Here is a 22,541-nt window from a genome sequence, read left to right on the forward strand (position 1 = left end):
TAAATCAGTTTGTGCCATGAGATTCAAAATTAGCTAATTAGCTAATATTCTCCATGAAATGTCATTTTTAAGATCTGATACGTTGTTTATGTAATGAAATATGGGTTTATGGGATTTGCAAATCTGTGTTTTCTTTTTAGTTACATTTTACACAGTGTCTCGACTTTTTGGGTGTTTGGGGTAGTAGTTTACTAAACTTTCACCACTTGGTTAATATCCTTTTTCTTTTTGATATAGACATACAGAAAGGGAAGCTCTTAAAATTATGATATGAAAGCTATGGAGAGAAAGCTATAAAAAATATTCTACACCTAATTTAGTCATGAAGAAAGCAGATATATGAATCAAAACCTCCCCTTCTTGATGATGTTACGTCATCAAGTAGGAAAGGAAAATGACTCCTTCTACTTAAATATCTAATCTCTAGCAATATTGTGTATAATCTACATTTCACAAGAAGTTAAAGAAATAAATTTCACCTATAGATAAATATTTGCATTGACGTCAGAGATTCATTCCTTCGGAGAAAACAAGCCTGTTTAAGTTGTTGATAAGGCAGCTGGAAAAGACCGAAGAATAAGCTAAAATGTGTAAACGCTCTTCATGCTAGCAAAGCCAAACAACATATAGCAGCTTTATCCTTTAAAAGTATGCATGCGCATGTTTGCATTAAACCATCTAAGAGACACCAAGTTAAGACGAGGGAGAAGTTCAAGGATATGTTAAGGTTTCAGATTTGCTTCTTAACATTCTGGGGCAGCACCTGTCACTGCACACACTTTAGATAATATTTCAATAATATTCCACGTCACATTTTTGTAACTTTTTTAGTTTTCACACTGTTGCATCCTTAGTAATGTCATAATTGCTGTGCTGTGTGAGGTACTCACTGAGTGCTAATGCATGCTGCTTGCTTATTGGGTTGCAGGTGAGGGCTACGAGTGCACGGTGACGGTTGACGATGAGGACAGCAAACTTATCGTTTTTGACAACTGGAAGCTGGTGAGTGGCAGTCAACATTTATATCTGGTTTATTTCTTATTCTTTACCCTGATTGCATTTCTTCTTATATTCAGGCTACTGCTTTTTCTGTGATGCCTTTAGTTGTAAAAGTCCTATTTAAGGGCTACAATGCTCTTTTGGGCCCAAAGTATAATACAATTAGTAAGTGTTGAAGTAGCAGATACTGAAGATGCACAGAGGATAGAGGTGGATGCAGTTCCCAGTATGCTGCTGACCAGTCGCCCCACCATGATGCAATGAACCCTGTGAGGTGTCACAATTCTCTTTACTTTTCTTAGTTTAAATGTATCACCTTTTATGAATCTTATGACTTTATCAACTTTGGATGATCTCACTTTCCAGTTATGTAAGAAAAAAAAGGAAAAGATAAGAATCTAAGATCAAAATTCATAAAGATTTAAGGTTTTGAGTGATCTGTATCCCTCTGCTGAGCTCTCAGTTTTAACACAGTAACTGTTTGCTCTGTGATAAACTCACTGAAATTACAGAAGATTAATTTGTGAATGTATATGCTTTGTGACTTTGTTTTGTTGTTTTTTGTTTGATGATTTGCAGTCTTGTCTTCTAAATTAGTGAATTTAGCATATCTAAGCACTCACTGAATTAGATAATTCTCCTGAAACAAAATATCAAGCCTGTAGCAGATCTTTCGATTCATTTGTCACTGCAGACACCCAGATTAATGCATTCAAGCACTTTTTTTTTATAATAAACAGCCCTTTAAAAAAATAAGAAAATGAATCGTAAACCTAACATAAAAATATTGCTGGTTGCTAATTTGTTACATCAAACAAACCATGAAGTAGTAGTTCTTTGTTAAATGCTATGCAGATGATGTCAGACTTGCAAACAACTGAAGCTATCCAAAATACTTCTGATGTAAACACACATTTCCTGTAAAAGAAAAAACCTACTTGTTCAAACACTGTGATGACTGAATTATAATGTTTGGTTCTTTATGTGGATGAGCTTATGCGTATTCTGCAACCCTAACCCTTCACTCACTGTAGTCACACTCTTGAAATTATCTCCTTCACTTCTTTATAAACCCTCATTATTTCAGTTTAACACAGAAAATAGATTTTTTAATTTTAATCAACTTTTTGTTTTAAAGCTTAAATTCATAACAGTAATCTCAATGCACTTTACACAGAAAACAAGTTAAGTAATGTAAAATTAATTATGATTCAGTTCAGTTATATTCCATTTCATTCTTTACTGTTTAATCAGTCAATCACATTTCATTTTGCAGCTGTAAAAGCTTGACCCACAACAGGCAGTGGTGCAGAGCAGTTGGAGCTTGTCCAAAATGCATCTTGTGACACTGAGCTCATTATGCAGAATCCAACCAGCATGCTGCTGTACACGGATATTACTAGTTTGATGCCACAGGAGAGGACTTAATTTGCTCTGTGGCATGGATCATCCTGTTCAAGATGCCCACTTTTTTTAAGGTTTAATTATTCACATGGATCTACATTTAACGCTGAAGTACTCCACAGAAAACATGCTCATTTCACAGCAGCAATTTTGCTGCCCTTCCTTCCTGCAGCTGTCATCACTTTCAAATCTCCACCATCCAGTCACTCAGTGACTGTGCTTGCTTCCGTGCGTCTTTCCTCTGGTAAAATCTCACTGAAATTTAATCACATTTGTTACTCTGTGTGTGCTAATGCAAGGCAGGCATTAAGTCTGACGCAAAAGACGCTGTCCAGTGGGATGTTTGGAAAGACTCCAATACCGTTGGCATTTGTGTTGGGGCCGAAAAACAGGGCTGCACAGGGTCCCATTCTGCAATCCATGTTTACTCTATGTTTTTGTGCTATTTTTCTTTCTTTTTTTTTTTTAAGAGGCAATGACCGTAGTCTGGTGTGGTGGCAGATGTTATCCAGCTGCCTGGCACAGCATTTACTGTCCCATGAGCCAGTGCATCTGGCCTTGTAGCAAGCTGTGTGTGTTCTCCATGGGGCAGCCCACCGTACACCCAAGTTACCATAGCAACGTGCACAGACACACCCAGAGACATGCACACAGATTGCTGAATTAATCACTCATTCATGCATAAGATCATAGCAGAACAGTGAGCACCCAGCAGTGCTGGCTGTGAGGCTGCATCCATCTCTGACCAGCACCATCAGCACATTACCCTGCTGTAAAAACTGTTAAAAGAAATGTTGAAAAACTGTAACAATACCATTCAGCAGTTTGAAGGAGCACCCGTCAACAACTGTCTCTACATCTATAAAGATGTGCTGTGTGAGCATCTGAACGAGAGAGCCATTGTGAAGCAGTTTTTTGGAACCCAGACGAGGCTAAAAAAAATTGCAATATAAGTGCAGACTGTTTACCATTCTTCCTGTGACCTGCAGCTGACTGACACAAGGAGGTCTAGCTAGACCAGCAATTATCGCTACCGCTGTGCAGGGAGCGGTGTAAAACAAAAACAAACCACAGGTGGAGGTTACTGTGAGGGCGAGATGCTGTAAATGTCATATTTACAGACTGTGCTGACAAACCCTTGCTTATTCATGTCAAAGATAGCAGCATACTGTGTGCATGCGGGGAACAAGGCAGAGTCTGCTCAGCCAGACGCCCAGCCGTCAAGAGTGCTGTGGGTGTCACAAGTGGCAGGATGGTTTAAATAAGTCATTCATATGACCAGAATAGAAACACTGACATACTTGGCCTTGACCTAGCAAGCCTGGTTTGCCCTCTGCTTAAAATGACATAGGTTGTTAACTGAATGTCTTACACATCCAGCTGACTTCTGTGTGAATGGGGACAAGTGGGCCATTCTCTGTAGTGTATTTGTACGCTTCAGTGTTGCTTCAGTCATTCAAGGACTTTCCATTATTAATTGATGGCTTTAAGTAAATTAATTATGATAGAGACACAGAACAAGTGCAGCATCAGCAAATGCAAGCAGATGATGTACCATGTACACAGATGTAAAGAATAAAGTGAAAAAATGTATTTAAAAAAATTATCTGTCTTAGGCCATGTTTACACATAGCCGGGTATTTACAAAAACGGATATTTCCCCCTCTACGTTTTGAAAAATATCCTTGTTTACAAAAACCCAGATAAATACGCTGTTAAGGTGCTATGAGCATCCAAACCTGCAGGGGGCAGTGTAACGAGAAGCGTAAAGTCATGCTAGCCAATCAGAATCCTGGAAAAAAACGTCAACAAATGACACGTGTGAAGCCTGAATATTATGGTTCTGCGTTAAATCGACGGCGTAGCCTACGTACGGTGCGCGTCGCCGCATACCCTACGCCGTAGGCTCTGCGTTGGTGTAACGTGGAACCATAAATCAGCCTTGACTGGCATTTACTTCTAAGACGGAACGAGAGTCTTTCGTTTGGAGTGACAGAGAAGTGGAGTTACTTTTAAGTGTGACTTTAGAATATAAAACAAGTACAATACAAGAAAATATTGACGGTGGCCAAACAAATTGCAAACACAGGTCGCACAAATGATGCTGCATAATGGTACGTTCTGAAGCCTAAATCTCCGTTTCCCTCCATTTACAAGCGAACGTGAAAACAGAGTTTTTGAAAATCTCCACTTTGGCCCAAGTTTTCAGAAATGATAGTTTTTGGTGACTTCGAGCTTCGTTTTCGTGTAAACGAATGGCCAAAACGCATGAAAACACCACCGTTTTTGCTCCGTGTAAACGGGGCCTTAAAATAAAGGAAATACTACCACAGATAACCAAAACCATAACATTCTATTACAAGGTCTCATTATTTATGTAACAGAATGGTAAAAGCACGTGGAAAGTAAGAACGTCCTTCCTGCACATTCCACAGGAGTGAAGGAGAACACAGCAGCCAGGTGCTGCTTATTAAGTGTTGCTTACTTGATTAATTGATTGTTAGCAGGTGTGACAGCCTCTATGAAAGCAAAAGGTCTTAGAGTTTGCACGTCAGGAGCATTCAGGTGCGTGTTGACACAATGCCAAGGAGGGAAGACATCAACAGTAATCTTAGAGGAGCAGCTGCTGCTGCATGTTGGGCTGGGAAGACTCATGGGCTCATTTACAAACAATCCTCCAAAACGGCTTCAACAGGCACGTTTTATGACAAAGTGTTATGTGGTTTAGATTTGGCCCAAAGGGCTGGTGTCAGACATGGATGATAGCATGCGTTGTATGCCCGCGACGTGGCCCAAAAGTGACAGGTCAGTGTTAACATGGGTCACAGCGAGACTTTTAAAGACCTGACATTTTCAAATACCAAAATAGTAATTATAGTAACCAAAAGATTCGCCGTAGGCTGCATATGGTGAATATGCGGCCGAATTTAGGCAGCTACACTGTCCCTGAGCCGAGGCCAAAGAGGGGCAAAAGGAAAAAAAAAACCCAAAACAAACAAAAGAACCTCCAAATGTGGGTGAGGTTTGGGCTAAGCCTTCCTAGACTAAAAAAAAACTAAACATTTAATTACAAAAAAGAATTACTTCAAGTCACTGCTGCGTTGACTAACAGGTGCATTTGTGAAAATTGTTTCACTTTTACGTATATATTTTATTAATACCCACTTATTATCTATGCCATTGCATGAGGTGGACATGGCTGTACGCTTAAACCTCTCTGTGCAGAAATATTCTTTGTTTTTTATGAGTGCAGCATACAGAAAGTGTGTTATAATTTGCAAACAATAACACAATTAGCCATCTACCTCGCAGCTACTAACATCTCAGACTTGTATAATAGTCAGAAGTAATACAAACAATAATGAAAAGTCTGGATCAACTGAAGTGGCAAAATTGCTTTGTTATTGTCTATTTTTCTAACTGAGTGATCACAACAGCAGCGCTCCGCAGGGGTCCATGTTTGTTTTCAGAGCTGAGCTGTTGACACTGTTTTACCTGGAACGTTATCTTATGTCATTGTCACGTTATTCCCTGTATTTGTTTTTCATAAACTTTTGGAATGTGGCATCACATAATTTTTTCCACCTGGTACTTCTTTGGCATGGTTTTTGTTAAAAACTCAAATTATTCCATGATTGGCACGATGTCATACGTCATGTGTTATTGTTCATCAGAGGTTGCATTTACTTAATTTCAAAAATGCCATGACCTTTTCAGGACAAGAGTTTTCTTAAAATATGTCCTGATGTGAAAAAACTTAAATTTTGTGTCTGATAATATAGAATTACATCTGTAATAAGCATTGCATTTAACATTTACAAACACAATGTCCATTATAATTGCTAGTGTCATGGTAAAACACTATTTTATAAAGTTTCTAAATAGTTTCATGCAGCAACAGTAAACTAAACTCCACTGATATTTTTAGCTGAAGACCTTTAAACTGAATGCAGTAAAGCTAGAATTATTTAAATCTAAATTATATCAAACTCACAGATTAAAAGTAATCAAAATTCATTCTTTATCCAAAAGGGAAATCATCTTTTTTATATTCCTTCTATTGGAGACCAGAGGTCACCCTCAGAAGATCCATCCATGAAATGCTAAGGGATACAGGGATTTGCTAATGGACATGCTGGAGGCTCCACATGTCGGCATATTAAAGCTCAAATCTGGGTCACACATGCACATTTGACATGCTTTTATGTATGTGGTGTGTGCATGTGCTTGTGGGATGGCTGGCCAACATGGTTTGCGGGAAGTAAGGTGTACTGTGTTGTGCAGCGGTGCTGCGGTCATTCCTGGTGTGATGTGTGTTTTGCAGTGCAGGCTGGGTGACCTCAGGAAACTATTTCCTCAGGGAAGCATTTTTGCAGTAGAAAAGTGACCATGTGCGAGCAAACTTACCAGCTCAGCATTCAATTCGCACAAAGCTTTGTCATGCTGTAAGATTTTGCCCTTGCCAGAGGTGGTAGCCATGTATCCAGTGGGTAAAGAGGAAACATGCTGCACACTGTTGATAGAGTGCATGTTTAGGTAAAAAGACGTGTGTGTGAATGGGTGAACAAGAAACACACTGAGAAAAAAAAAAAAAAAGCTTGTTGAACCAAGTTAAAAAGCAGACCATTTGACAAAGCAAGACTCTTTTCCTCCCTATCTCCCTACTTTCTGGCCTTCTTTACTCTGCATATTTACTGATATGCCTGATCTTTCAGTCTGCTGTCAAAACACAAACCAAAGAGACAGATGTTTAGGAACTGCATCATGTGTTTGCTTTTGATAAAAAACCAAATGCTATGTATTTATTAGTGCATGTGAGTACATGTTTGCACAGGTAGGTGGGTATGCGCTTGACCTTTTGTTTCCACGTGAGGGCTCAGGGAGGCTTTGCTCATATATCTTGTTTTGCAAAGCAAACAACTTACAGAAGGAGCAAATAGATAATCGTTTATGGTTTGTATCCCAGGCAGTGAGGAGTATGTGACATAATGGCGTACAACGTACAGTACATGCAGGCTCAGGCTGACTTTCTAAAAGGGTCAAATGGCTTTTTGTGCCTTTTTTCGACAACCTAAAAATGATAATAGTTTGAGTGCTAGCACGGGCACGGCTCATTATGCAAATCATGATAAGTGATCCATGGGTCTGTCTGTTAATGGCTGCTGATGAATGCGAGGCTTGAGCAAGTAAGGGATTTTCAGAGTGCCTGCTAATGTATGTGATGTGGGGAAAAAAAATTATAAAATAGATTAATAAACACCTTTTCTTTCTAATACTTTTGAACAGTCAAACATTTTAACCTTTTTGATTTATAAACGAAGCAATTAAAGTAAACACAACCATAAGGAAAATTACTCTTTTGTTCTTTTTTGTTTTGTTCATTAATTTGTTCAAAAGAAAAATCAATATGCCATGGAGAGGATATGATATTGCTCAAAAAAGTGAAAACTGTTCTCAGAAGCTACTTTTTGTCCAAATGGTGTCCTCAAACTCCTTATATGATGTGATACTCATAGTTTCATCAGTGACTGCAGTGAATTCAGTTCATGATACAGAGCAGCGAGCCCCAAACCATTGCATTTTGTCTTATCATAAGATCCTGCCCTTGCCAGGGGTAGTAGCCTAGGATCATTTGAAAGAGGAAAATGCTCATTATACTGTTTATAGGTGTGCATATATAAGATGCAAAAAAAGGCATGAATAAATAAAAATAAGCTGTCTTCAGTGAACCATGGATGAGCACTGAAAGCATCTTGTGAACTCCGATCCATAGAAATAAGCCTAGTTATCAGAGGATCAGAGGCTTTTAAAAATGAAATGTGGTGACAGTGGAGTGGAAGAAAGGAAGACTACTGGCTACTGATGCGTTTGGAGTTCCCAAACACACCCTCCTTCTTGGTCTTTTTTTTTATCCCACATTGCTCTTTAGAAGTGGTATTGCATCAATCATGCAGCAATATGCAGAGGATTTATAATTTACATCAATTCGACCAACAGCTTCACAGAAATGATTGTCACAGTCACTTAAATTCAGTTTCACCATCCTTATCAAAATAACAGTTTCACAAGCGAACACATTTCATTCTGTCCATGTAATCTACCTAGAATGTCATCTACATTATGATTTAGTGTAATGATGAGCATAAGCTGTCACTGGCTTTATTTCCAGACTTATTTTAAAGTCATTATTTTCAGGTTGTGCACACTGACTGTCACTAAAAGGCGTCTTTCCAGTCTGAATTCAGTGGTCCACATCCTGCACTGTCCAGTAACCTGCCCTGCCAATATTTCGTGCTATTTTATGCTCTGCAATTGATGATGCTCATTTAATCAGTAAGCCTGCTATTGACGTGTTTGAGGTGAAAGGGATTTAGTATTTTCTACAGCTACACTGCACCCCACGGCTGAGCAGTTTTGAAAGCTGAGCTACAGCCAAGCGTCGGCTTCGCTCTAGAGGCGGAGACTACCATGTAGAGATGGCACTGTTGAAATATTGAGTGAAATTTGATTGTGATTAGTGTTGCCTTCTGTCTTCTATAACCAGTTTTCACATGGTATAAAACAAAAATAAATGTTCGAAATGCTGAAAAATCGAATTTCTACAACTACTGGATTCAGATAACCACGTCGGCCTTGTTTATGAGAGATGTCTGAAAGAAAATATTCTCCCATCATTTACTTACTTATCAACTTTGTCATTATAGATCCCACCTTTTGTGCTTGTGTTTGAGATGGTATGTATGCCTGGTCTTTACTTACAGCTATGTGAAAACAAGAAAAGGCAATATCTGACATAATTATACCAGGTTGCTGTGTATTGAATAAAAAAAATGATGTGTGAAATACACCTCATTGTAAAACAGCCTGCGATACCTTAATCACAGAATAGAGAAGAAATGATTTCCTCTGTGACATTATCAGTCTTTCACAATGCTGCAAAAGAAAGTTTTTCTCCATTAGTTTGTTGAGGTTTGCAGGAATTCCCTGTTCTCGCCACAGCATCGTAATTGGGTTGAGGAAATAAGCCTACCTTGTTCAATTTTTTTTTCTAATAGAGCTCCCTTGAAGCCTGTAGAGGCTGAGATGCAGCTCTTGGACTTTTTGTTTCTCTAATAATTGCACTGTTTGACCATGGGCTCCACTTTCCGGGATGTCCTTGCCTCAGGAAATTTCAAAGTTTTTCTAGTGATTAAGCTTTCTCACTGGCTTCAAATGATTTGGCATTATTACCCCTCCCAGATTGATGGGCTGCCACCCCCACATGGTTGGATTAAAACATAGGACCGCCAGAACAGGTGCAGCACAGAGGCCAGTCTTTGCTTTGGTTAACATGGTTCAAAAGTCATGAAAAAAGGGGAGGCTACACAGAGTAGACCAATAACAGATTAGTTTATCATAATGAAAGACTTTAATGCAAAATAAAGAAAAGAAAACTACGAGTTAAGTCCGTATGATCAGTGGTGAAGATGTTGATGTATGGATGAGTGAACAGCAGTGATGAGCACAAACTAAAACATGAAAGTAAAAAGCGTTTTCATACAAGAGGGAAGACTAAGCCCACGTGTTTCAGTCCCTCCTGGAGTCTGGACTTGTCTCAGCAAAGCTGCAGCATAGACATGAAACACAGAGAATATAGCTGGTGAGCAGGCCCTCACAGTTGATATCAGTCCAGGAAGTAAACGTTTTTTCCAAGCAAAGTTGTTTTTAAAATGAAAAATGTATGTCTGTTGCTCTAGAAAAAGACACATGTGCTTTTTGTCAGATTTTAATGGCTGGCATTTTCTTGTCTGCAGTGCATCTGTGCCAGTAACAGGAAACGATGAAAGATTAAGTCCCAGAAAGCCTGGTTTGAGAGTGCTTTTACAAGAGACATAGCTGTCTAATTCTGGTGTGAACTTTCCATTAAAGCATATATTTCTTAGAGTATGAACAAACCCATCACAAGTTCTTCAGCTACAAATTTGTGATTGTGTTTATGGCCTCAGAATCAAGATCAGAGAAAATATTTATGTCTTGTCATACATCAGCAAGTCCAAGAATTTACCATTATTCTATAATTTACACTTTTTTCATCCATCCATCCATCCATCCATCCATCCATCCATCATCTATACCTGATAGTTCCTACTATCTGCCCTGTCTCATGTAAAATATCTGGTAAATTAACAGACCCAGGATACAATCTCATTTGTGAAATGTCAAAAATTGCTTGGTTATTTTATGGTTTATTTTATTTTCCCACCACAGTTGTTGATGCCTTGAGTAAACTGACCGAGCACGAACTGACCAACCACCAGGGTGTGACTATTTCATTTTTGAGGGACCTCACTGATGACTTGTTATGGAGGCTTGTGTATCAAAGAAAAAGGAACACATTCCAGCACCATGGCCAGCATCACAGATTTCCATGTTCAATTTAAGTTAAATGTAGTTCAATGTGCAAAGCAAAATAGCGGAGGAGAAGCAGCCAGAGAATTCAGTGCGGACAGCAAAACTCCAACAGTTAGCTACGGGAAAAACAGCAAGCGTGCGAGGTTGCATGGTGGAGGGAGAAAAAAGCTAGAGGTTAAAGTTGTAGATACTTGATACTTCACAAGCGTAACAGTCGTGGAACATGATACGAGTCATGGAAAAAGAGTTGTATCAGACCTCCAGGAATGACCGCCGTGGTCATGTTGTAGCCCCATGTCAGCTTAACCTTCGTTGTGGTGCTGATGCGGCACCTGTACACATCTCACACGAGGAGTCGGTACCCAATATATATATATATGGAAATCTGCTGGCACTCTCCTGGCATGTACTAAGAAGCCTTAGCTCAAACCAAGTAAAACAACCCCAGACTATAAGAGCAGCGAAGTATATCCCGCTCAATCAGTTAATTTGCCAATTAGTATAGCAAGGCAAGGAGCGAATGTGTGAGCCAGATGGGTCTTTTGTTGTGGAGGATTTTAGTAATATTCCCTTGAATGCTCACTGTGTGCATTTGCAGATAATTTAAACATTTGTGTGTGGGCCCAGATCTTGTATTTGTGTGTCAGCGCTGTGAGTACGTGTACGGGATGAGGAGATATTGACAGATGGCCTGCTCTCCGTGAGCAGAGAAGAGCAGCTTAATGGAGACAGGGAAAAAAAAAGGAGGGGGAGCAGGAGTTGGCACTGTCCTGGGTTGAGCTGCCTGTGTTTGATGGAGAAGAACGTTTATTCGGTGGGAGTTTTTCTCCCAGAGTGCTCCATCATGCTCCTGATCAATGTCCCTTCTAAGTTTGGACGTGTTTGCCTACAAAGACCAGTGTCTCCATCACTCTGGTGTTCTTTCCATGAGTTCTTACTTTCATTCGTCTTCCTTATCCCTCTATCATACGGTGACAGGTGGCCAGCGGATCCATCCCCTCCTCTCTTCTCCCCTTCCTGCCTTTTCCTGCGCTCCATCAAACAGACAGAGGCTCTCTCTGTGAGTTTCCTGCTCCGGGGTCTGATCCGACGGTTCTTGGCCACGAGAGATGTTGTGAATTTTTCAGGCGTCTGAACCTCTCTGGAGGACAGGAATTTACAGTAGCTCCAGGGCTGCGGATGTAGGACAAGGCATTCATGCGTTCAACACAAACTCACATGTATGGACACACACACACACACACACACACACACACACACACACACACACACACACACACACACACACACACACACACACACACACACACACACACACACACACACACACACACACACAATACTTGTCTTTTTTTCTGTATTTATGAGGACATGCTGCTGCTGTAATGAATTTGGTTTGGTTACCACTAAGCAGTAGTGTAATTGGCTCCCAAGTTTAAACCCCAGAAAAGTTCCCTTTTCTCTCTCTCTCTCTCTCTCTCTCTCTCCACAGCAAGCAGGCACTTTGGGGATCCTAGCGAACCAACATGTTCCTATATTGATGCACTTATGGTTTAAGTCTTATTTCCAGTTAAACTGCCACTTGAATGCCTTGGTGTCTGTATAGGTAGGCATTTGTGTTTATAAAAGGTCATATGCTGAGCGTAAAGCTTAACTGAAATTCCCATACTCGATAATTGTAGCAAGCTCGTTGCCACTGGGGCCAACCGACAGGACAGAGGACACAGGGTTTAGTGCAGGAACTCCTTTATTCAGACCCCGTCCACACGTAGCCGGATATCTGCAGATATCTGCTAAACCGAAGATATTTTCCTACGTTTTGACCTGTCATCCACACGAAAACGCAAATAAACGAAGGTTTAAAAAAACTCCGGGCAAAGTGAAGATTTTTGAAAACTCCGTTTATGTAGATGCGTGTAGACACACACAACCGGAGTTTTGCGTTTTCGAACGTCACATTATGCGCCAAAACAACAACAAATCTGCTCTGACGTGCGAGTTTTGTTTACTATAGAAATACAGATGATCCAGCATCTGTTCTCCAAGCCATTTATTAAATAAATGGTCTCTGCTCTTGACCGGCCGCTTACTGCGTTACACTGACACAGAGGGCTCCGCGGAGCCGCGGAGGCTGAACCTCCGCGGAGCCCCGCCGAGCCCCCCGGAGCCCCGGAGCCCCGGAGCGGCGGAGCGGCGGAGCCCGCGGAGCTTCCCCGGGAGCCGCAGATGATCTACAGGTTAGAATGCTTATGAATGTGGTCGAAAACGCAGATCTTCGGTTACGTGTGGATGCAATTTTTTTTATAAACGGAGGGGGGAAATATTCGTTTTTAAAAATACCCGGCTACGTGTGGACGGGGTCTCAATCACACCGCCACACGTGCACCAGCAGAACCTTCTCCCAGCAGCCCTCTTGCTGGTGTGCAGCCACTTCTTATGTAGCCAGGCAGGGTGGAGAGGTTGGTTGGGCACAGGTGTGCCCAATCGGCTGAGTGGCTGCTCCTCCACCCTGCCACAATAATAATGTCAATATAAAAATCTAATATTTAAATATGTATATTTCCTTTTCTTAAAGCTAAAATAAACTGCTCAGAAGCAAATTGGATTATGTTTTAAGACTATACATATAGGGCCTGATTTACTAAAGGTTTGCGTGCGTAAAAACGTGTGCAAACTTGACATCACCCGCAAACCAATGTGCAAGCTGATCTACTAACAGCGTGCAAAGAGGACTGCGCCTCTCAAATGAGCAAAATAGCACACGCTGTTCATTTAGTACTTTTGCCCTGATGAATAATCAATATGGGGCGTACCCGCCAGAAATCGCTAAATACTGGGAGGGGAAAATGCAAATATGTCCATTTACCAAACGCAATGAGATTTACCAAGCCTGAAAGTTTTTGCGTGGATTGTGATTGCGTCTGTATTTAATACGTTCGAAAGGAAGGTGCTAATCTGCCCAGCATTACGCAGGGATGCTTGTTGGTGCCTGATTTGAGGACTGGGGTGGGGATTCTCCACATGCAAAAGGAGAAATATTTTATTTGAATGTTAAATCGAGTATTATTCAGCAAAAGGTTGCCACAGGAGGCACATTCATTTTTTTATTTGTGATAATAAATAAATCAAGTGTTTTCATGGAGAAAAAAGTGTTTCTTATTGTGCGCCTATACTTGTTCCGCAGTTGTCATACCCCGGTGTTGTGCAGTATTCAGCACCCCTGCCGTGAAAAGCACCCCCTCGTCTGACAAAAATGATATTCTCATTCCGTGTCACGTTCTGTTTAGGGTCCAGTTTTGTGTTAATGATTCATGTTTAAATGCGCTCATGGATTCCACAATAGTCATACTTTCCCACAATCACAGTCACAGATAACAAAAATCGGGTAAATGGTTATTGATGTCATTAATTAATAGCCTGCTTACTGTGTTTTCTTCCATAATATTTGTAAATATATATAATATAAACTCCTAAGTATGTGTTTGTGTGAGTGTGTATATATAAATATATTGAAGTGTCAGTGTGTTGTTTTTTTTCTTGGTCTACTTATCATTGAATATACGAGGGGGTGCTTTTCACGGCAGGGGTGCTGAATACGGCACAACAATTTGCCTCTTCCTAATATCTCTAACTCCAACTCGTCAAATTTCATTTTGCGCTCGCAAACCGTAAGACGCGCAACACCTCATTTAAATACTGCTGTTTGCACCTGTTATCAATTGCGCATGCAATCTTAGTTGATCACCCGCAAAACACACAACAACAGCACGTGCAAACTTTTTCAGTGCACACGCAATTTAGTACTCTTTATTTAGGATCTTAGTAAATCGGGCCCTTCTGCTTTACTACACCAAATCTATTTAGATCTTATACTGTAGCCTTCACTGTGTATTTTAATGTAAATAATCTGTTTTCATAAAGCTTTGAGATTTGGAGACCTGGAGTTGGTCTCAACTTTCTTTTTCAACCAACATTTACATTATTACATTTGAAGTCCCTGAGAAAAATGCTTAAAACATGTTAAACTACACCTGCAATGGCTACCCCTACCGAAATACCATTACAAATATACCAAACACAAATTAAGACATTTTGTGTTGCCTTGACTTTTGGAGATAAAGAAAGAGAGGCCACTTTGAGATGGTTAATAAAGAGGAGGGATGGTGAACACATTGGTAGAAGGATGCTGAAGATGAAAGTTCTTTAAGCTCCATCTGGAAAGCATCATCAGTGACTGGCTGAGGTGTTTATGGGGTGGTGGATGTGTTTTGCGATACATTCATTGCAATAATTGCAGAAAACATGTGATGATGCTGGGTTGTGCTTATCCACAACCCTTTTGAACCTAACAGCATTTTTCTCTGCAACGTCAAACTTACTATGCATGTGGGTTTTTTTCTACCGCCACAAATTCCATTGTCGTATTTATTTAGTTTTATTTCTGCTTTCAGAGCAGCGGTGTGGTTTAGTTTTAGTTCTGCATTCAGAGCAGCGGTGTGGTTTAGTTTTAGTTCTGCATTCAGAGCAGCAGTGGGGTTTAGTTTTCAGAGCTTTTTTGCTGTGAGCTCTTGCTAATTATGGACACAAGGTGAAATGCACTGCAGAACTGAGCTTATGTGGGTCGCAGTTATTTAAAGGTTTGTCCATAGATGAGCTCTTTTCCCAATGTTAATATCATCCACCGTTATTTACATCTTTTCTGGCGGTTTTTCAACATAGTTTAAAAATGGTAAAATGTGTTATTCTACAGTAGGATGATGAAGGTTTATTCTCTACAACTGAATGAGGCCATAGATGGCATAGCTTTAAAGACGCCTCAGATTTCAAGGTTGTCTTACTTCGGCAACACTGACAGTCTCTCATTAAGTCTTCTCTGAATAACTTTGATCCTTGAGGGTGCAGATGCTTTTTCAGAATGAAAACGGCTAACCTGGTTCCTCATATAGGCTACCAAATTATTCCATTTTGCAAGGCTGATTTTCCATACTGTATCTCCTGTGTGTCCTTATGTGTTGTGTATTCATAAAGTCTCTTGATAGTAGATTTTAACAATGTTACACCTACTTTCTCCACAGTATTCTCGATTCTTTGTTGAGGCTGTGAAGTGTTTTTTGTTGTTTTTTTTCCCCACCAAGGAAAGGATTCCGTAATCATCAACTTTAGATGTCGTCTGTGATCCTCATTTGATGTTGTTGAGCTCACCGGCGCTTGCTGTCTTTTTAGGCGTGTACCAAACTGTTGATTTGGAGACACCTAAGGTCATTGCTATCTATTTATGTTGTTTGTGATTTTTTTAGACTCATGATGGCCTCTGTCACTAGTTTTGAGATCTCTCTGGACTTTTTATTGGTATCTCCAGTCAAGCAGCCGCCAAATGAACACTGAATAGCCCATATGAACTCCAAACCTTTCAGCTGCTTAGTTTGTCTTGAAGTAACCACTGAATGGACCTAACTTTTCCAATGAACTTCTTTTCCTGAATACTTTTGAGATCCTGAAGTATTTAAATGAAAATGTCTTTAAATCATAAAAAATAATAATAAGGCCATATTTGTGTAAAACCTTTTCATTCAAAGCTGACAGTCTACACTTCGGGCACATCTTGATTGTTTTATTTCAAATTGTGGTGGTGTAAAGAGGCAAAATCCTAAAAACTCATTGTTCAAATACTTCTGGACCTCACTAGTTGCCAGTTTCCAGTTTTGGAAAGGATGAGTTGATAAGAGCATGGGTTACTGTTGTGTATTTCACTGGGTCCTGACTGCTGTGTTTCTGCTTGCAAGATAATTGGTCTGTTGCATATTTGAATTTTTCTTTCTGGAATTAGCACACTATTCAGGTATTTTTTTGTCTCACTGCAGAATGTGTAATTTTTCATATTCTGCATTCTATATTTTTGGCAAAATTAGTCCAATTTAGTAGCATATAGTATGAGGTTTAGAGTGACATACCACGTGTAAACAACAGACCCAGTACACAGTGCGTACTGTGTTATATATGTAGTTTGCATTGCATGGAGGCGGGTTGTTGGAAATGGGTATGTAGTACTGCTGTCTGTCATTTTAGTAGTTAACTTACTGCAGAGCGTGGACTGTTCAAATACTGTCTTGTTACATCTTTTACTTCTTTGGTGCTTTTAGAGCAGTTCAACACAACAATATAACTGTCTCATTATATTGTTTCTCTGAGGCCAGAAAACAAAAAAATAAATACATAAATGAAAGTGTAAATATCAGAAATGTTGAAGCTTAAAGGATGATATAATCATCTTAAGGACATAGAGGCATTAAACCATCCAGAGACTGCAGACGCTCTTCCTCTGTGTGTGTGTGTTTTAATCCTATTTAAGACACTATTTTGTTGCAGTCTGTCCTGTGGTTCATCCACATTATGGCGTGACTCCATGTCGTGTAGTGCAGAGCGGGTAAACAAGATTTTCCTCCACATTCTACAGCAATAAAGCCTCTCATTAAGAGACTGAAAAGGCCAAACTCCACATTTCTCAAGAAAGAGAAATAAACAGAGTAATTTAAGGGCTTTGGGTTCCATTTGCTCGTCACTGAAGTTGTTGTGCTCCCAGTTTATTTTCTATCCTACGTTAAATCTTAAACGAATGACAAGTGTGCGTCATCAGCAGGTGAACGTTTAATCCACAAATGAATTGGATTTTGCTCACGACGACAGGGAATTCAGTTCCAAACAAATCCTTAATCCTATGGTAACTACCAAATTCACCACATATTAGATTTTGGACTATGAGATTAAGAAGACATTACATGGGACTGTAGTGAACAAATGGGTCAACAAGAGATTGCCTTCGAGATGATCCCTGGAGTTTGCTTCCAGACTTTCAACACAATATTTTCCCTTCGTTTAAATCAACAAACCCAAAGGAAACACAGAACTTTCAAAAGCAAACGGCAAAGAAGTTGAAAACTTGTCATGACCCAATTTGCAAATATAAACCCCTTTCAGTCCGATGTAAAAATTGCGGCTGACTGAACCAGGGAGAGGGAACGAGAGAGGACAGAGATGCTCACAGGCACTCGCAAGCGGCTGCTTCTGCTGGAGACACTCGAGCTAATTGAGCCTCTGTGACAGGAAGCCCCGACGGGCTGTTAGCCGTTATTGTTAAGAGGGTCAGGAGATCCAAAGTGAAGCGTGACGTACAGTCAAGTTGACCAAAGCCTCCTCCACGTCCTGTCACGGGACCATGATAGAAAAAAAATTGACTGGCGCCCGTTTGACATTAGCTCTGATGTCCTTTCAATGTCACACTAACAGGAACTTAAAAGGGATTGAAAAATGTTCAGGGACAAATGATCAATTAGTTAATGGGATGTGAGGGATCTTGTGTGTATCCTGTCTCCCTGATATCCCACACCAACCCATGCTGTCACTGGATCTGCTACGTGAATACTGATCTACTTTCCTAATGGGTTGAATGCATTATACATGTGTTTGTGATCTGCAGGACCTGTCCACTCTGCAGTGTGACGTGTGCATCCTCGTCTTTTCGGTGACGGACAGACGGAGCTTCCACCGCACCGCCCAGCTCCGCCTCCTTCTCAGGGAGTCCCAGCCAAACATGCCAATCATCTTGGTGGGCAACAAGAGCGACCTTGTCCGTTCCCGTGAAATCAGTTCCGAGGGTAAGTACAAGACTGCTGTAATGTTCATCTACTTACCCCTTCTGATATTCATTATCTGATACTAATTCAATCAATGAATATTCTTGAAAAAGATCATATTTTCAGGAAATCCAGGGAACCTTGCCCTGTGGCGGCTGAGACAGGCCTTAGCTGACCCTCCTGACCCTGAATAGGTTAAAACAGGTCCAGAAAATAGATAGATGGAGATGCTCCAATGATTCCCTGAAGGTGTGAAAGTGGAACGTGTAAAATTCAAGTGAGGGAGGTTTTACTCCAGAACAGGGTGTTCTGCCTTCAAAAGCAATTAGTCATGGAAGAAAAAACAAGTAAAGGGGTCAGCTTTGGAAAAAAAACAAAAAACTATTGGCTGAGGGTAATAAAATGTGCAAAAATAGCAGATATATTCACAAAACAGATAACTACACACTGCAACCTAAATTAGAAGCACTTCTAATCTTACCTTAAGCAACGACTGCATGTACATTGCACAAAACCTGTAAAAATGAATGAAAAAAGCATTAGTCACGTGACCCTTGGGTTTCTGAAGAACAGTTTTGACGTCTGTTTTTCTTCGTACTGAGCAACAACCATGGGTCCCGGGAAGAATATTTCATTTCTAATGATGACTGTGCCAAAAATCATTCTGTATTGATGTGTTTAGCCGACGCTGGGTTGGTACAAACAGCCAGTTGCTTCGCTAAGCAAGGTAGCATGACAATTACAGATGGGGAAATGATCATTTCTAGTGATTGGCTGAGCCGACTTTCTATCAATCATATTAGAAATATAATTATTGCTTTACATGCACTCTCATGACGTGGTACAAAACAAGTCATGCCCCTCAGATTGCCGTGGATATAAAATCAAACAATTAAGACCAAAATGATTTTTTTTGAACCAGGCTGTAAATATTTTCATTTCTGCTCTAAAGTTGAACGTTCTGACACAGGAGTCATTGGAGACTGACTCTCTTTTAGAGCCAGCTCTATCAGTCAGTCGAGGAACTGCAACAAATTTTAGTTCTGCATGAGCCTCAATCCAGAAGTAGTCTTAACATGGACAGAAAAAAAAACAAAAAACATTAAAATGACAACTAACATAGGAAAAATAACAAAATTCAGACATGGAGACTGAAAGTGCAGAAAGTGACAGTAATGTCCAAAATGGCCCGGGAGGGACATCAGTGCAGGAGTCCAAGGCCGCTAAAGCAGAAGAAGAGAACAACGCAGCATAAGGAGAGTCAACGCTGTTAGGGCCCAAAATGGCCCAAATCGAAGCGGCCTTGAGAGGGAACAGAATATGCATTTGCAGGAAAAATGATAGTAATTGGGGCAACTGACTTCAGCACAAATGCAGGTTGAGCTATAGTTATTGGTTTGGTCCATGACGCTACAGTCACATGTTATTCATTTTTTTAAAACAACAGAAATATTTTTGATTTATTTTTATTTTTACATTTAATAGGTTAGTAAGTCAGCAAGTGTCCGTTACAGTTGTTCATGGTCATAGAGTTGAGTTAGTGTAGGGTGCAGTGTTGGTGTCTGTGGATGTTATATGACCTGTAGGGTTAAAGAATAAATACTATTTATAAGAAGCCATGGCAGTGTTATTAGTTGTCCGACAATGTATTATAACAGCCTATCACAAGGTACTCATCTGGGGCCTCATTTAAAATGGACTGCGTAGGAGTCATACTAAAAGTGCACGTACACTCAAAAGCCGAAAATGCCGGGCGCAAAAAAAAATCCGGATCAATAAAACCATGTGCACGCAGACTTGCACGCAATGTTGCTTTATGAATCACAGAAATCAAAATCTGAGTCCCTTTAGGGGCTCCGTGGGGCTCCCTAAACGCAGCCCCTCATTTGTTCTGTCCTAAAGCGGTGGGTGTGAGGAGGTTCCCGGCGTGTCACCGCGGCTGCAGCTGCAGCAGCAGCAGAGTCCTGACTGACACTGAGCTTCACACAAAGAGGAACACGATCAGCGCTATTTTATTATAAGTCTGATATATGTTGTGATATGTGATGACATTATTAAGAGTATGACATGAATCTGGCTTCATTTCACCACCTCACAGCCTGCGTCGCCAGTTCCCCGTGTCTTAAGTAAATTCTTACGGGAGGGTCCGAGTTGCCGTAAAGAAAAGCAGATTTTTCGGTTACTTTTTTCTTTTTAGATCCGAGGCTTTGCGTAGATGGCGGCTTCCGCAACTTTCAGGCGCTTTTTCTGCGCAAGCAAGCTTTATAGATGAGGCCCCTGAGTACTAGCTGCTATACTCTGAGGGCCCGATTTACTAAGATCCTAAATAAAGAGTACTAAATTGCGTGTGCACTGAAAAAGTTTGCGCGTGCTGTTGTTGTGTGTTTTGCGGGTGATCAACTAAGATTGCGTGCGCAATTGATAACAGGTGCAAACAGCAGTATTTAGATGAGGTCTTACGGTTTGCGGCGCAAACTTTGCGCCATGGAGAGTCTGGATGGAAAGCAGGATATAGTCGCAAGCGCAACATGAAATTTGACGAGTTGGAGTTAGAGATATTAGTGGAAGAGGCAAATTGTTGTGCCGTATTCAGCACCCCTGCCGTGAAAAGCACCCCCCCCTGTAAAATATGCTTTGTTGATAAGAAAATATATTTTTCTTATTTTTGTGAGGGGGGATAGGCTATATATTGTTTTTCGGCACTACCTTGTTCTCTAATATGACATGAATTACTCCTACAGTATGTGGGATCAATAAAGTTCTTATTTTTGCCCTCTGAGAAAATTAAATATATTATATTTGGTGCCTAACTGTTTCCCAAATATATTACTATATTAGTGCGTGTGTGAATGAATAAATGAGACGTAAAAGGTCAATTTCTTACCTAATTTCTTACTCTTAACCTAATAATTTATCAGACTCATGTGCGTGACAGCAGCATTTTGAGTATGTTTTTATTTACATACAAATGTTTATCATTACGAATACGAATAGTTATAACATGGACACATCTTTTTGGAAGTTATCTTACTCCATATGCAACCCGATTACTAAATGTCCGACATAGGTCCGAAGTAGATGGGGTTCAGGTGTTTGCATGCAGTATAAAAGTCTAAACGATGTCTAATAATATGTTCAAAACCCCGATGGAACTGCTGCAGGTAAACGTACTGACTGAGTGCTACGCGCCGACTAGTGGTGAAGGCTGTATTGCTACTGTAGCCTGGCGTGAGCCTGTGAGTCCGAGCTCAGGGCAAAGCAAAAGTTACGGACAAATCGTTTTACACACAGATCTTTTTACAGATTTGCCGCGGCAGAAGTGTGTCAAAATCCACGTGTGCAAAGACAGCCAATCGAGAGCTACCGGCTGATTTTTGCGCACACACAAATCTGAATACAGACACACAAATCTTTTTACACACACAAATGTGAATACGGACACACAAATCTTTTTTTACGCACAGCAAATCTGAATACAGACACACGAATCTTTTTTCGCACACACAGATCTGAATACAGACACACAAATCTTTTTACGCACACACAAATCTGAGTACAGACACACAAATCTTTTTACGCACACACAGATTGAGATACGCATACACAAATAATATTGGAACAATAATACCCCCATAATCCCTGCGTAATGCTGGGTAGATTAGCACCTTCCTTTCGAACGTATTAAATACAGACGCAATCACAATCCCCGCAAAAACTTTCAGGCTTGGTAAATCTCATTGCCTGTGCTAAATGAACATATTTGCATTTTCCCCTCCCAGTATTTAGCCTTTTCTGCCGGGTACGCCCCATATTGATTATTCATCAGGGCAAAGGTACTAAATCAGGGGTAGGCGATTCCGGTCCTCGAGGGCCGGTGTCCTGCATGTTTTAGATGTTTCCCTGCTTTAACACACCTGATTCTAATTAATCATCGTCATCAGCTTGTCATCCAGGGCTGCACAATTCTGTTAATGACACAGGTACTTTTATCACGGTGTGCTGAAGCAGGGTAACATCTAAGACATGCAGGACGCCGGCCCTCGAGGACCGGAATTGCCTACCCCTGTACTAAATGAATAGCGTGTGCTATTTTGCTCATTTGAGAGGCGCAGTCCT

The 22,541-nt window shown here is 40.5% G+C and overlaps 1 protein-coding gene across 1 annotated transcript in view; it reads left to right on the forward strand.

The window, feature by feature from the left end:
• Nucleotides 1–22,541, forward strand: part of rem2 (RAS (RAD and GEM)-like GTP binding 2) — a 50,157-nt gene that overhangs the window by 10,833 nt on the left and 16,783 nt on the right. Inside the window, exons 3-4 of the mRNA XM_061732792.1 lie at nt 929–1,002; nt 18,269–18,446. Coding sequence (XP_061588776.1) covers nt 929–1,002; nt 18,269–18,446 — 252 coding nt within the window. The remainder of the gene's footprint in view (nt 1–928; nt 1,003–18,268; nt 18,447–22,541) is intronic.

The sequence above is a fragment of the Cololabis saira genome, chromosome 10 (genome assembly GCF_033807715.1).
Source record: "Cololabis saira isolate AMF1-May2022 chromosome 10, fColSai1.1, whole genome shotgun sequence".
NCBI classification, from domain to species: Eukaryota; Metazoa; Chordata; class Actinopteri; order Beloniformes; family Belonidae; genus Cololabis; species Cololabis saira.